At 40.4% G+C, this 15,347-nt stretch overlaps 1 protein-coding gene across 1 annotated transcript; it reads right to left on the bottom strand.

Annotated features, from left to right (window-relative positions):
- Positions 1–4,986: 4,986 nt before the first annotated feature.
- On the bottom strand, positions 4,987–10,522 carry LOC146389113 (glutaryl-CoA dehydrogenase, mitochondrial-like). Its single transcript, XM_084926790.1, has 12 exons — positions 10,394–10,522; positions 10,061–10,176; positions 9,673–9,705; positions 9,416–9,556; positions 9,229–9,291; positions 8,667–8,837; positions 8,402–8,531; positions 7,069–7,285; positions 6,846–6,949; positions 6,592–6,717; positions 6,068–6,228; positions 4,987–5,853 (listed from the first exon to the last, which is right to left on the bottom strand). Exons 2-12 carry the CDS (start codon positions 10,161–10,163, stop codon positions 5,780–5,782), a joined length of 1,323 nt encoding a protein of 440 aa, XP_084782916.1. The 5' UTR covers positions 10,164–10,176; positions 10,394–10,522; the 3' UTR covers positions 4,987–5,779.
- Positions 10,523–15,347: the final 4,825 nt, after the last annotated feature.

The following is a 15,347-nucleotide window of genomic DNA, read 5'->3' on the forward strand; positions in this document are numbered from 1 at the left end:
AGACTTTTGCCTACTTTTGCATTTCACAATAATGATGATCACTGTTTAAAAAAAAACAACAACCCAGACCTTCTTTTAAAATAAAATAAATGCATAATCATAAAGTCAGAGATGTATTCTCCGAGCATATGAGAGTTTTTCTTATGTCCAACATTTTGTCCAAACCCAGCTGGCTATTATTTTTGTCAGAGCAGTCAAGGATATAACACAGATTCACCTTACACTCAGGTTGTGTCATCATTATAGTGATATATTTTATTTTTCCACGTAAAAGTCTGGTTGAAAATGGACTTAAACTCCATAGTAGTCAGTTTTGACAATTTCAGCTCCTCGTTCCAGGAGTAAGATCATACAAGGGTCAGCATTATTTAAAAGCCTTTTTTTCTTCTTAATTTGATCCTGACTCTGGGGACAAACACTTGTAAAAATACTGTGAGATCAAATGTTTCATCACCTGCAGAGAGAAGCACGATTACTTCCTTAAACACATTAATATTGATTTTTTTCTTGCAGCAGAGCACGGATCCATGGATTGATGTCTGTGTGCTACAGACCTGCGGCAAAAAACATGCACACCACATGCATGCACACTTGAGCATTTATTATGCGTTAAAGTTACTCTGCATTAGACAACAATCTAAATCTCAATCTAAGTATGTCTAATTACTGCCAGCTATGCTGAAACTGGACATTTATGGGCACATTTAGTAGATCAGCACTACAAATTGTAAGCCAGGTGTTTCTGGTAACAGCCATTATTTTAGTCCTGGAAATTATTGATACATTCAAAGTACTGATCCCAGCCAATATTTCTGGAAACACATCACAACTTAAAGCCACGTTTATCTACACTGATACAGACTGGGTAAAGTGTTAGGAAGGAAAGGATGCCAGATCATTGGATGGAAATGAAAATGGTCATCTTACAGAGGGCTGCATTCAAACACACCCTGGAAATCAAAGTGAACAAATGATGTGGCAAGCTAGTGCATTTTGCAAAAATTTCATTGCAGCAACATTGAATGGTACTCTAGTTTGTATGGCCCCATGTGCTGATGTGCATGCCTGACAACATCTGGGAATGTTCCTGATGTCATGGGGACTCTCTACCCAGACATCAACATCAGTGTCCTGCTGGAGGTAGCTCTTGCAGTGCTCTTCCTGTTTCTCCTTGCACAAAGGAGCAGATAGCAATCCTACTGATGGGTTAAGGACCGCCTGGATGTCCTAGAGTAACTGTGTGTCTCCTGGAATCTCCTCCTTGCTGTTGAGGCTGTGCTGGGAGACTCAGGAAACCTTCTGGAAATGACACGTATTAATGTGCCATTAAAACACCCTCTGGCTATGGCCCAATCAGTACTCTAATACCTCAGTTAACAGCATTTGATTGGTATTTAAATTTCTATCTTCAAGCGAGAATAGAAATAGAAATGCTTTACATTGAGAAAATCGTTCACCATAGATGTAGTGATGAGACAAGCAGGCATATTATTAGTAAAGGTGTGTTTGGAGATATTGGGTGTTAACACCCTGATTTACCAAAGTTCACAGTGCAAGTGCTCGATATTTCTATGTCAGGGCTGTTAGAGTTCAACCGTCTCACCTAATATACCTAACATACAATGCAAAGTATGGTAGAGCCTGCTACTATCACATGTAGGATTAAGAAGTCCAAAAAATGTGTAGCTTTTAAGTCTTTGAGTTAAATTGAAGATGGGCTTTAACCTGCTGTCCAAAAATTGTACTGCTCATACCGACAAACTAATCCGGTATTTGGATGTGGTCAGAGAATTGTCGTGTTTTTCCCTACTAAATGTGTTAAAACTCTGCCATTTGAGTCCCATCATGGCGATGACTCATTTTGACAGAGCTGCTAACTCTCTGGGGTTATAATCCAGATGATTACTTGAGATGAAAAGCCTCCTAATTATCCAAGTATTAGACCGCCATGGCTGCTGCTAATGCCTGGATGAGGAAATATGAGCAGTCCTCTAATTTCCCATAACAAGAGAACCATCATGTCAGCCTCCATCATTCCTGACAGAAAGAACCCTGAAGAGAGAGTCCATGCTGGGTACAATTAGTCACATATCCATACCCAAAAGGATGAAAGGCAATTGGATGAGAAAAAAAAGCAATTTCCTTATGTAAGCACCATGTAAAACATGCCTGGGCATCATGTAAGGCTGGGGATTTGTCAGCTCTTTAATTCCCTCCACTTCAAAGTGGCAGCAACAGACATACGATGGAGCTGGAGAGGATGGAGGTCTTTATCTGTACAGTGGCTTGCACAACTCAACATCCCTCATGGCCTTATGGATTAAAAAGAAAAAAGATTATCTGAAGCACCGATAACATTTTGTCCTGGATATGAAGTGAGGTAGACACGGAGAGACAAAACAGTACAGACAAAAGAGCGGATGCCTGTGCACAAGCAGGACACTGTTGTGTGCTGTTGATATGTCACAGTTGAAGCAGACATAGTGTACGGACTATCTATCATTTATTACTATCATTAAAGTGGAGTTAAATTTGTCTGAATCTGTTGAAAATGATTATATTTCTGGACTGATGTGACCCCTTGAGCACATCACTGCTGTTTTTTTGTATCTGTTCCCATGTAGCTTTAACACATAATAATCTCCTAAACATTTCATATGATTGTTGGGTTATCTTTAGTGTAGGGCCTACCTTACAATATAAAGCGCCTTGAGGTGACTGTTGTTGTGCTTTGGAACTGTATAAATAAAACTGAATTGAATTGAATCTGCAGAACACATAACTTATAGACATTACAGTCCTGTTTTATCTTTGTCAAACACATTAAGAGTAACACAGGGAGAGTTACAGAGAAGATACTTAGATTGGGGGATTTAAATAGAAAACTGTTTTATAGTATTGCCTTTACTGTGTCACAGCTGATTCTATTCTTGACCAACAGAAAAAAGACTCTTTAATGTTAGAATTCACAAAACATAGCTGTGTGTAGTGATTTTAACAGACTGTAGTGGTAGACAAAGGAAAAGCACCAAGCTGCTCAGTGGAAACTTATTGAAAAAACACAAAGCTGGGGATGGGAATAATAGAGGCTCAAGTTGGAGGCTCAGTATACAGTAGCAGATATTTCCCCGTCACAGAGTTATGCAGGAGGGAAAAAAAAGAATGGCATTCTTAAATTTTTTGAGCAGTTTGAAGCACATGACAGATTGGCAGCCTCTCCAGGGTGTGCTCTGCCTCTTGCTAAAAGCCCCCCAGCAATCCTGGCTGGATAAGTGGTTAGAAAAAAGAAATGATAGAAGCATTACGGGACTACAAGTGCATTTGATTATGCAACCCTGTGATTAAAATGATGAATAAATAAACCTTGTACCTTGAAGGTCATTACATTTTAAAAGGGTTGCCAGTTTTACAGTGAATCCATAAAGTATTCACTTCACTTTTCCACATTTTCTCATGTTACAGCCTCGTTCCAAACTGGATTCAATTCATTTTTTACCTCAAAATTCAGCACACAGTACCCCAGGCCTGACTGAGGATTGGTGCAGAAATGGTTGTCTTTCTGGAAGGTTCTCATCTCCGCACAGAGCAACACAGGAGCTCAGTCAGCGTGACCATCAGGTTCTTGGTCACATTACGGACTAAAGTCCTTCTACCCCGATTGCTCAGATTGGCAGGGTGTCCAGCTCTAGGAAGAGTCCTGAGCTCTTCCATTTACAGATGATCGAGGCCACTGTGCTTATACCCTTATACTCCAGATCTGTGCCTCAGTATATAAAAACATGTGGCTCTCACTAAACAAATGCAAGTGAACTGCTGTGAATACTTTCTGGATGCACTGTAAGGAAAAGTTCAGGGTCATCTGATCAAGCCCCAACTTTATGAAAAATGAAGGCTTTAAGTCTAATCCCAAAACCCTTAAGAGAGGGTGTCTGTCTCCCGAAAAGAAACTAATATGGGAGAAATATGGTCTCTCTTTCTAGTCCTTGTCTTGCTGCAGTGTTTTGGATTAACTCAGGCTTTTAAGGAACTTATAGAGTGACCTGAAAATGAAGTACACTAGTCCAGCCTTGAAGTGATAAATGCAATAATTAGATTTTCAGCATCAGCAAACAGTCCTACATATTTGTTTAACATTGTTACGACTGACGCCATGAGGTGTTGTTTATCATGTAAATCTTGTTATCTGATTATAGTTTTCACCTGTTTATCTTAGTTAGGGAGGTAAATTATTGTAATTAGGTTTGCTTACTTTGATGAGGTAAGTTTGATGGATATTTCAGATAGTTTCCCTTTGTTTGTTGTTTTGGTAGAAAGTCCATCTGGAAGTTACAGCCAGCTCCATTTTTAGGGCTAATTACAATAGCCTGTTTTATCTGAATTTAGAAGCAGAAAAAGATTTTTATGTCTTTAAGACATTTCTGCAGTTTAACCATTTGCTGTGTATCACCTGGCTTCACTGATAGATAAACCTGCATAGCAACGAAAATTTATTCTGTGCCTTCTAATAACACTGCCTAAGGGAAGCGTCTATAATGTAAATGTAAACCCAGACACTGACAGCCATTAACCCTGATAACTGCAGCAAGTCGCCATACAAAAACATGAAATCAAAAGCTGATTAAAACAACCTTTAAGCTTATAATAAACCCTTTCAGTTTTTTCACGTAGAGTTGATCCAGTGAACTCGACTGTTATTTTACGTTGCATTTCTGCTCACTGAAAAACAGGATCAGGCCAGGAGTCCTGACATTTTTGAGTCACACAGGTGCAGAGATCTGCTCCACACATTTTTCTGACTCCACATGTGCTGTGTCATGTGAGACAGATTAAACTACAACAAAGTGAGACGAGGATTATCAGTGAAATCCGCACCCAACCCGAATAGGGCAGCAACATTCATTTAGATGAGGAAAAGGCAAAGACAGCTTGGATTTGAGAGGTGGCATTAAGCTCCTCGAGGACAGAAGAAAGAATCCTAAAGTCAGCTTAAACTGAACAACTTTTATTTCCTGTCAGACACACAAATTATTTTCACACTTTATGAAGTCTTGTATGTAACTTGTACGTTGTCTCTTAATCATGTACAAATATAACAATACCTCACATTTTTCTACTTTTATTTAGATAAAAAGTCTTGAAGTTGTCACCTTACCAAAAATGAAAGCAGGGCAAAAAGATGTAGCCGGTCTCATCCAACCTGAATGTCACTTCCTGTACAGACATTTGTTTTTTTTAACGTTTATTTGAGCGCTGATCAACAACTCTGACCTCTCGCAAATCATGCAAAGTTATGATCCATTAGTGTTAGATCCTGTAAAGTGCTACAAGTAATCACAGTATACTGTGTCTGACACACCAATTCAACATTTCAAATGCATGACACTTCACAAGCAAAACAGGCATTTATGTTTTGTAGCTTCATAACGACAGTTTTATCTTTTTAACGCAACTATAACGCCAGTGATTCTGGATCTTGACCTTATTTGGAATTATTCAAAATACGTGTTTTTTCAGTAAAACAATCAATAAAGTCGCTTCCTGTTGTGAAAAAAAATGTTCTTTAGGGTGTAAAAGAATCTCTTCTGAGGCAATTACGCTCTACAAACCTTGATTGACATGTTCAAAACATGACACGTTTTTCCCTAAATAACGCACTCACGTATGCTTTTTACAATCAATTACTTCCATAAGGGATCTGAAGCCTGCTCGTGACTTCTAACGGTTTTGATGCGATTTGCATTTCTGACAGCTGTCTTGTTGTTTTGGTAAAACGGAAGAACTATTTGCCCACAGTGAAGGACTGCAATCCAGTGATGGCTCTGCCCAGGATCAGGGCATGGATGTCATGGGTACCTGGAGGAGGAGATAACACAGGGGTTACTCATGTGGAGGTGGGGGCACAGATGGCTGCTGCTGGGGATTAATGCGCTCCTACAAAACGACTCATTTAGTGATGAGGCAATTTAGTTAAAATGGACTTTTTTTTTTGTGCATAATCTGCTCAGTCAAAACCAAACCTCGTAGCGCACTTAAACACACATATTCAGACTGTCAAACAAGCCCTCACCTTCATAGGTGTTGACAGCCTCCAGGTTCATGACATGGCGGATGATGTGGTACTCGTCGGCTATCCCGTTTCCTCCCAGCATGTCTCTGGCCTGCCTGGCGATGTCCAGGGCTTTACCGCAGCTGTTCCTTTTCAGCATGGATATCATCTCTGGAGACGCTCTGTTAAGGAAGCAACAGATTTGTTAAGCATTGTTTTTCAATGAAGTGTGAATGAAGTTGTGTTTGTATCTTTTTACTGTACCCAATACCTTCACATGACTACACTACAGACACCCAAAATGAGACTGAACCTTAGGTAATGAAATATTTATCATTTCGATGACATTCAGGCTCTACTCTTTTAGCTTTCAGCCCTTTATTGACTCACGACACTTCTGAGACGCACTGAGGGATGTTTTTCCCCTCGTCACCCTGACAGAAAGAGACCACAGCGACTATTTAGTTTGAAGGATGGCAAGAGGTGCTAAGAGTCTGCCGCATCCCATCTAATGCCCTTTAGTTAGAGGATAGAGGTGCTTTTACTTCTTCTCATCAATAAGTCTGCCCAGCTGCAGACAGGACTGCAGGCCGATGGCGATTTCTGTCAGCATGTCAGCCATTTTTTTCTGCATCAGCTGATTTCTTGCCAATGGTACTCCAAATTGGATTCTGTTGTGGAATAAAAAAACAAAATCAAACAATGTTATTATGAATAATTAATACACTACATTAAGATAAGTAAATTAAATAAAGTTTACAAACATGGATTAAAAAAAAATGTCATTTGTTCATCTGACCTGTCGAGCGTGTACTGACGAGCTGCATGGAAACAGAACTCTGCAGCACCCAGAGCACCCCATGCGATACCGTAACGGGCGTTATTCAAGCAGCCAAAGGGACCCTACAACAACAAACAGTAGTCATGAGTGACAGAAACTATTCAATTAATAAGTAATAAGTTAGTGATCGAATAAAACAAAGGGATGAAATAACATTTTCTAAACATGCTACTATACCCACCCCCAGGCCGGATACTTTAGGCAGCAGATTCTCCTCAGGAACCTCCACCTCGTCCATGAGGATCATCCCGGTGGCCGAGGCTCTCAAGGAGAACTTCCCTTCGATCTTTGGTGTCGAGAGGCCCTTCATGCCACGCTCCAAAATAAAGCCGCGAACCTTCCCGTCGTCGCATTTGGCCCAGACTACGGCTATATCTGCCACTGGGGAGTTGGTGATCCTGAAAGAGAAAGCAAATGAAACAATATCAAGACACATGACAACTTTTGTTTGTTTTTTTATAAAGCACACAGAACACCTATATTTTATAGTATCATACTGTAGCTTTGTGGATGGTTCTTACCATAAGAAATCAACCAGTTTTGACCAATTACAAAAAAATGTCACGATTTTTTGGGGGGTAAATTTATTGTGTTATAAGATGTAAATTGCACATAAAGTTTAAAAAAATTCAATTTTATTTTAACTGCTAAACAAAGATAGGATAGGTATGGCCCTGAAAACAATAAAAACGACCCTGGTAAACTTTAGTATTATACACTACACTGTTACTGTTTTAGCTGTGAAGAGCTCCCCCGTGTGTACATCTAATGACACAACACACTAAGTAGGAAAATTCTTAGAGGTTACAAGAAGTGAAAGAAGATCAAAAAACAAACCCACACTCACACGCACGCACACACACACACACACACACACACGCGGTTAAAACCGATTGTACCAAAAGAACAAACAAGTCAACTCTGTTTATACTTTGCAATTTACAGAGAAAACATTCAGAATATTATGAATACAATCAACATGTCATATATTTACACTTCTTAGAAAAACATGATAAGGCAAAGATGGACACATAGGCATTAATGGGGTGCATCTCTCAAAATAACTTCCAAACACATTATTAATCCTTCAAGCCCTCCTGTCAAAGAGCCAATCATCTGCTTTCTTGCAGCCAGGCCAGCAAACACATGCACGTGGTTGAGAATTTGCACTGCATTTGTTCGGTGTTCTTGTGGGATGAGTCAGAGAGCTATCGTGTGAGCGCTGACTGAATAAAACTGAGTAATACTGTAAATTATGTACATGTCGAACAAGTAATGTCGGTTTTGGAAAATACTTTTAAACCATATTTTGGGTCAAAGTTACCACCAAACAACTTTTCAGTAGTTTGTATACAATTCTACCAGTGATTTCTATGCAGGAACCACAAAACTGCACACTCCCAGTAATTTAAATATGTGGCGTGGGCTTGTTAACCCAAAATAACTGGCAAACATATTTTAATATGGCTGCTGTGTGGTTAGATGTGTCCTAGAAGGACTGTGACACTGCTTACCATGTCTTGGAGCCAGTCAGAGTGTAGGTGCGACTGGACGGATTGTATTTGGCTCTGGTTTCCATGCCTCCGGGGTCACTCCCATGGTTAGGCTCCGTCAGCCCAAAGCAACCCAGAATCTCTCCACGAGCTGGGGCAGAGGGGATCACACAGTCAGTAAGACGTATACCTGAGAGCTCATGAAGTCTGCATTGGAGTTTCACAGTTAAACCGTCAATATCAGAATTATTGTTGATAAAGTATTTTTACTCTTTTCCCTTCTTACCCAACTTGGGGAGGTACTTTTGTTTCTGCTCTTCTGTTCCATAGGCATTAATGGGGTGCATCACCAGAGATGACTGCACGCTCATGGCTGAACGATAGCCGCTGTCCACTCTCTCCACTTCTCTGGCGATCAAACCATAGGCCACGTAGCTTGTCCCAGCACAGCCGTAACCTTAGCATTCAACACAGGAAGAAGAGCAGCAGAGACAGTGCATAAAATGAGAACATATCTGTGTAGATTCTCAGTCATCCAGGTCATGGAAGCTTAAAGAGCTTGGAAAGAAAGCAAAATCCAGTAACTCGCTTTCCAAACACTTTTTAGACATACAAAAAATAATGTTAAGTATTATATAAAAAGAGGAAAAAAGTGTAAAAGGCTAAAACGTTTGTTATTGAGACTTCCCAAAAGCAAACATTGCACACAACTTCAGTGTGCACAGATCCACAGTCCATGCTGTGTCATTAATGTACAAAAAAAGAAAAGGAAGAAAAGCCTGTTTTGCAACTGAAGTACGATTAGAGTTTACAGCTTTTCATTAAAATCAACATGTGACTGGACTGACCTTTAATAGTTGGACCCAGGACACCCATCTCTCCCATCTCTGACACGATTTCTCTGTGGAACACTTGAGATAAAAATAACAAAACCAGACATGATGTGCAGTTATGTAGCCAACACCTGTGTAATACAACACTAAATGAGCAATCTAGTTGCATATACATGTGGGCAAATAAAAAGCTCTCTCTCACCTTCGTTTCTGTTCGCCATCAGGATTCGAGGCATGAGTTTCTCTTGACAGTAGGTCCGGAAGGAATCTCTGATCATGATCTCCTCCTCAGTTAACTGACCCTCCAGGTCCAGGGCATCACGCCAGTCGAACTGGACCTTCGCTATCAGGCATTTAGAGAAGCAATTTAATACTTAAAGTCTAAAAAAAAAATGGTTCTGGGTTAAAGGTACAATTTACAAATGTTATTCAGAATTTTTTCTTAAAGTGAACACGTACGTGCTTTAGGCTTCTGATCTGTCTTCTCTACATCTGTGAAGGAACAACAACAACAAAAACACGCAACAGAAAAACATTAATACTATGAACTAAGGATTTGTGACTATTTAATATATCCTAATATACGATAAAATATTGTTTTTTTCACTGTATAAAAAAAGCAAATGGAAATGCAAGTGTCATTTCGAGAACACTATCAGAACTGAAGGTATATTTATTTCGGTATCAAACGCAGCTTCAAATTTAAAACCATTGTATTTCTACCTGTGGCTGTCAACTTTAAATGATAAGTCTGAACATCATGCTGATCATAACGACACTGATGGCAGGATGTCACTGTGGGTGAGGAAACCACGTATACCTCAGTGGCGGATTTCACAGTACTAACCGTGTGTGATAGGTGCTGCAGTTCCCTGTGCTCTGGAAGCTGTGATGAGAGCACATCTGTGAGGGTTGACTAAGAGACGACACACAGCGCTTCTCAATGCCATGACGAAAACGGGTCTAGAAAATAAGAAGACCATTAAGATCCACGATTCTTTATCACTTAGGCTAGTCAGGCTAACAAGTGCTACATTAGGTAACTTCTGTAGCTAAAAGCGCTAGTTCACTACTAACTTGGGAATTAATGTGCTAATTTCCAAATAGCTAAAATAAAAATGTATTCTGTGTTGAGAATAACTGTTAATACTCCAATAACAGCCGTAAGACCAAGTTTTACCTGAGTCAAGTGGAACAACGTATCCTCGACCTAGCTCTTCTTAGGTTCCCTGGATGACTTTTACATGACTGGACGTAAACACATTCAGTCTACGTCATCACGCAAAGGCCGTGACAAGTGTGGCATAATGCCTTAACCATACGCCTCTGACTGAACAGTACTCCACTATTCCCACATAGAATCAATCATCTTTCTAATGAAGGTTACACATATAATATCCGAGACCAAAAAGGTAACACTACAACCGCTCGGCTTTTTTGTGGCCATTTGTTATCACTGAAAATGACCGACTTTAAATGACTCTTCGGCAGCTGTAGCGCACTCTGATTGGCTCATTAGCGGGGGAGTGGCAGTTTGTGCTCCCGTTTCCCAAAATAAAAGCGTGATCGCTACAAGGAAAGATCTTTATATATCATGTCAACACCCTAATCCCAGAAAGTGGACGCCAGATCATAATTTCGTTTTTCGTTTATTTTTCTTTTTACATTTTATTTACATTTTTTTTTTACAAATGTATTTTACTATCAATTGAGGAATTTTAAAATAGCGCAGTTTAGTAATTGTCTGCTCTCTAATAACATTTCCTTTCAATTCGAATCAGTTTTACTTGAATAATGCCAAATCACAACAACAGTCACCCTTTATAAGGTAAAGAAACTACAATATTAGCAAGCACTTGGTGACAGTGGGAAAGAAAAACTTTATTTTAACAGAAAGAAACTTCCAACAGAAGCAGGCAGGGAGGGGCAGCCATCTGCCAAAATAGGTTGGAGGTAAGAGGACAACACAGTAGTGAGACTGCACAAGTATGAATAAGATACCTTCAGTTTAAATGTCTCTTTTGATTTCATGTCACAAGATCTGTTACACCACATATTTACACTTAAATATTGTTCGTTTTATTTGATAGCATCTTAGTTTCTATCAGATTTTTTAAATCAGTGCCAATGATGATGCATATTGTCAATGGATATGCATATTCTTTATTGTTTTTATTTATTTATCTTTTTTTACTCTTCAAATAGCTGTTCAGCACTTAGTTTGAAAGTGTTTTATAAGTAAAGTTATTATAGGTTATACAGTAATACTTTGGATATTTTTTTGAATCCATAGTGTCTGTTACGTTCCTCTGCAGCCCCTAATCATCTCAATGTGTTCAGTTGGTGCTAATTGGCCACACCTAGGCAGGTGTGGATAAAAGCATACCTGAGGCAAGCTCACTTGTCTTTGCCTTGGTGGCACCAGCCATTTTAGCCAACCTGCTATGCCATTTTAAGATAAAACCTCTACTCACCTACACTCTGGTATTCGTCTGTTTTTATTATGTTGCGGCTTTTGAGCCGGGTTGTAACATAAGTGGGGGCTCGTCCGGGAACGATGCTAAAAACAATAAAATCCTAACTTTACCTAGCTAGTCTTCAGTGGTGTACCATGGCTTGAGGCAACTTTAAACGCAAACTTGAGAGCAGGCAGCAGACCTGGGCCCGTATCCCTAAAGATTCTGAGAATCCTCTCAGAGAGCTCCTAACTTAACCTAAAAATTCCTTGCCAGGAGTTTTAGCTTAGAAGTGATTCCAGAACATTTTCAGTGAACTCTGAGCAAGGAATGGATGGAAAATCCTATCTTAGTGAGGAGGTGTGGTTGACCCCGTTGCTAGGTATGAGTCATCATTTCAAAAGCCGTGATTGGTTGATCCTACAAGTTTGATGGAAATGAGCTTTTGGTGATAATGAGCAAAGGATGTACCCTCAAATCAATAAACATAATTATACACTCTAATCTTATGCTGACTGTAATTGTAAATAATATTTCACATTCAAGAAAATATCTGGAAAATGAATAGTAAGCTGTAGGGGTTATAGCTTAACATTAGAATCTAAAATATGTGAAAACTTAAACTCATTACACCCTGTTCAAATAATGATTCGTGTCTTATTTGCTCATATTAATATCCTAGCTGGCATATTTTGTACTTTCACTCCCATATGGACCCCATTGAAAACAAGATGGCCTATCTCAAGGGGCTGTCCTTAATGAAGTAGAAATCACAACGTTACAAGTCCAGTGTGGTCTTAACGAGGGTAACACGGCTCAGCTTTTATCAATGTCTGTGATTGCTGGCTGGTCTATTTATAAAGGCTATTTGTTAACAAATATCCTACAAACACAGAAAATGGAGAAAAAAAAAAGGACTCGCAAGCCGAACTGGACTGAGGAGCAAGGTTTGTTGCTGGCCCAGTTGGTGAACGAACATAAAGGTATGTTACGAGGAAAATTTGGCCCAACTGTCACTAGCCAAGTCAAGAGGTGCGCCTGGGACACAATATCCCAAACAATCAATTCCTCTTTTCCACTGGTGGTGCGGACAGGCGACGATTGTGAGAAAAGGTGGTATGTGCTGCAGTCCAAGGCAAAAGATGAGATTGCAGCACACAAGCGGGAATCCTCACTCACAGGTGAGCAAAATATTATAGCCTACCACATAATCTGGCAACTTGCTCCTGCTGGCAAAGTTAATTTACATGCCTAAGTACTGTGTTCATTGACTGTTTCTTTCTAGGGGGTGGACCACCTGCAAAGCGGCTGTCCCAGGTGGCCGACACTGTCTTTCAAGTCCTGGGACACTCTGAGGTCAGTGTCACCGGGCTGCCAACAGGCATTGATACATCAATGATGCAGGCCCTTGAAGTGCAGCAAAGGTAGGACACAGGGTTATTCATATCTACAGTGTTTATTCATTGCAGAAACCATTTCATGTGTTATCCTTGCTCATTGTATTAAATTAATTTAATCAAAACAATAATTACACTAGGCCTATGTATTTCTGTAGCATGGAGCCATCACAAGAACCGGGCCCATCAAGTTTGCCGCCTGAACCATCTGCAGCTGCTACTCAGGATAGCCCGGCGGATCAAACACCATTCCCATCCGCAGCACCTGCTCCGTCAGCATCCCTGCAGGAGAGCAGATTGCAACTCACAATTGATGTGTTTGAACAACAAAAAAAAAAACAAAAAAAAAAACAAAAAAAAAAGTCCTTTCCCTTCAGGAGGAGTACTACCGCCTTAAAATTGAACACCTAAAAAATAAACATTTACAGATTGTGTTCTGTGTCTTGCATTTAACAATTGCAGGTGATGTGCAGTAAAACTGTGGTAGTTCTTAATACCATCACAAGTTCTCAAAAGACATGGGGCTACAGCTTGCCTGAAATGTAAATTTGTGAAGTTTGCCCTGTAAGGCAGTCCACTCTGGGCTAGGTTCCCCTGTGGAATGTAAATATCTTCTTCACCACCATCCTCATCGTTGTCTTCATCCTCATCGCCATCCTCCAGAGGTTCTGCAATCTGTCTAACCTTGCAAATATTGTGTAATATTGCACAGGCTATGATGACTTTGCTGACTTTTTCAGGCCTCAGCCGCACCTCTCCGTGGAGAACATGAAAGCGCCTCTTAAGCTGGCCTATGCCACGCTCCACCACCGCTCTTGTCTTGTGGGCCCTACAATAGAATACAGAGACCTTTAATTATTTGATGGAAATATTGCACTACTTGGATGCTCTAACATATTGCTTGCATTTCATTTCCATGATTTTTGTATTGTTTGGCTTACCTGTTATAGTTTAGTTGGGGCCCTTGGCGTGGCTGGAGATAAGGTGTAAGGAGCCATGGTTTGCATGGGTAGCCACTGTCCCCTAACAAGTGGCAATTAGCTGGCACATAGCGTCTCTCAAAAAGCTGTCTGATGCCACTCTCGGAGAGCATTCTCGCATCATGTGTGGAGCCTGGCCATTTAGCCACAATGTCCAAAATCTTACAGGCCGCATTGAACACTATTTGCACATTGATGCTGTGGAAATTCCTCCTGTTAACAAAGACAGCCTCGTCCTCTGATGGCGCAATTATTCTCACATGTGTTCCATCAATTACACCCACAACGCCAGGGAATCCTGCAATGTCCATAAATGCCCTTTTATGTGTGTGTAAAGTGCGGGCATCCAGCGGGAATGAAACAAATTGTGTCACAATATTAGGTTGTGACAAAGCTGTCAGTGTTTGGGTGATGACTCTGCTGACGGAGGATTGGGACAGACCCAAGTCATCACTGCTGCATTGTTGCATTTTCCCGGTTGCCAAATACCTCAGGGTTGTGATTACTTTCGTCTCCGGTGTAAAAGCGTTGTGGCGTCGAGTTGGTGAAGTAATTGCATCTCTAAGGAGATCCACCACAAACATGATTCCTGCACGATCCAATCTGTAGCGTCTCAATAATTCCCTGTCATCCAGTGTTTGCAGGACATCTCTCCTGCCTCTTCTGTTGGCCATTTTGTGCAGCTGCTTAGGGGAACTCCTAAGCCACTAAAAGTCCTCTTCCCTGCTCTTAGCAGATCTCGCCTTAGGAGCCCTTTTAAGCGCTAGGAATCTTGAGGAATAGCTTTTATATTAACTGGGATTGTCGTGTCACTTTTAGGGGAAATTCTAAGAAAACGTCATGACTCTGAGAATTTTCTTAGAATTTGGCCGCTAGGAGCCACTTTTTGCACAAAGATTCTTTAGGGATACAGGCCCAGAGATATAGTCTCCTACCAAACTCTGAAACGTACCCCCACCCAGGATACCCACCAAACACAATAAACTAAAACAACAAAGCAAAATAACAAACAAGTGCTTCGATGGAAGGGCAGCACAGCCACCCAGCTGAAACACACTAAAGGGACGTTGCTCAATCACAGTGAACACCATCACTCACCCACTTTAAAAGTCAAACAAACTGATACTCAGTCTCCACAAAAATGTCCAAACAATCCCGGACGAGCCCCCACTTATGTTATGACCCAAAAGCTGCAACATAAAAAAAAAAGAAAAAAAGATGAATACTAGAGTGTTAGTGAGAGGAGGTTTTTTTTCTTAAAATGGAATACCAGGTTGGCTAAAATAGCTGGTGCTACCAAG

This window comes from Perissodus microlepis, chromosome 4, assembly GCF_051167445.1.
Source record: "Perissodus microlepis isolate ML-2025 ecotype Zambia chromosome 4, ASM5116744v1, whole genome shotgun sequence".
Taxonomy (NCBI): Eukaryota; Metazoa; Chordata; class Actinopteri; order Cichliformes; family Cichlidae; genus Perissodus; species Perissodus microlepis.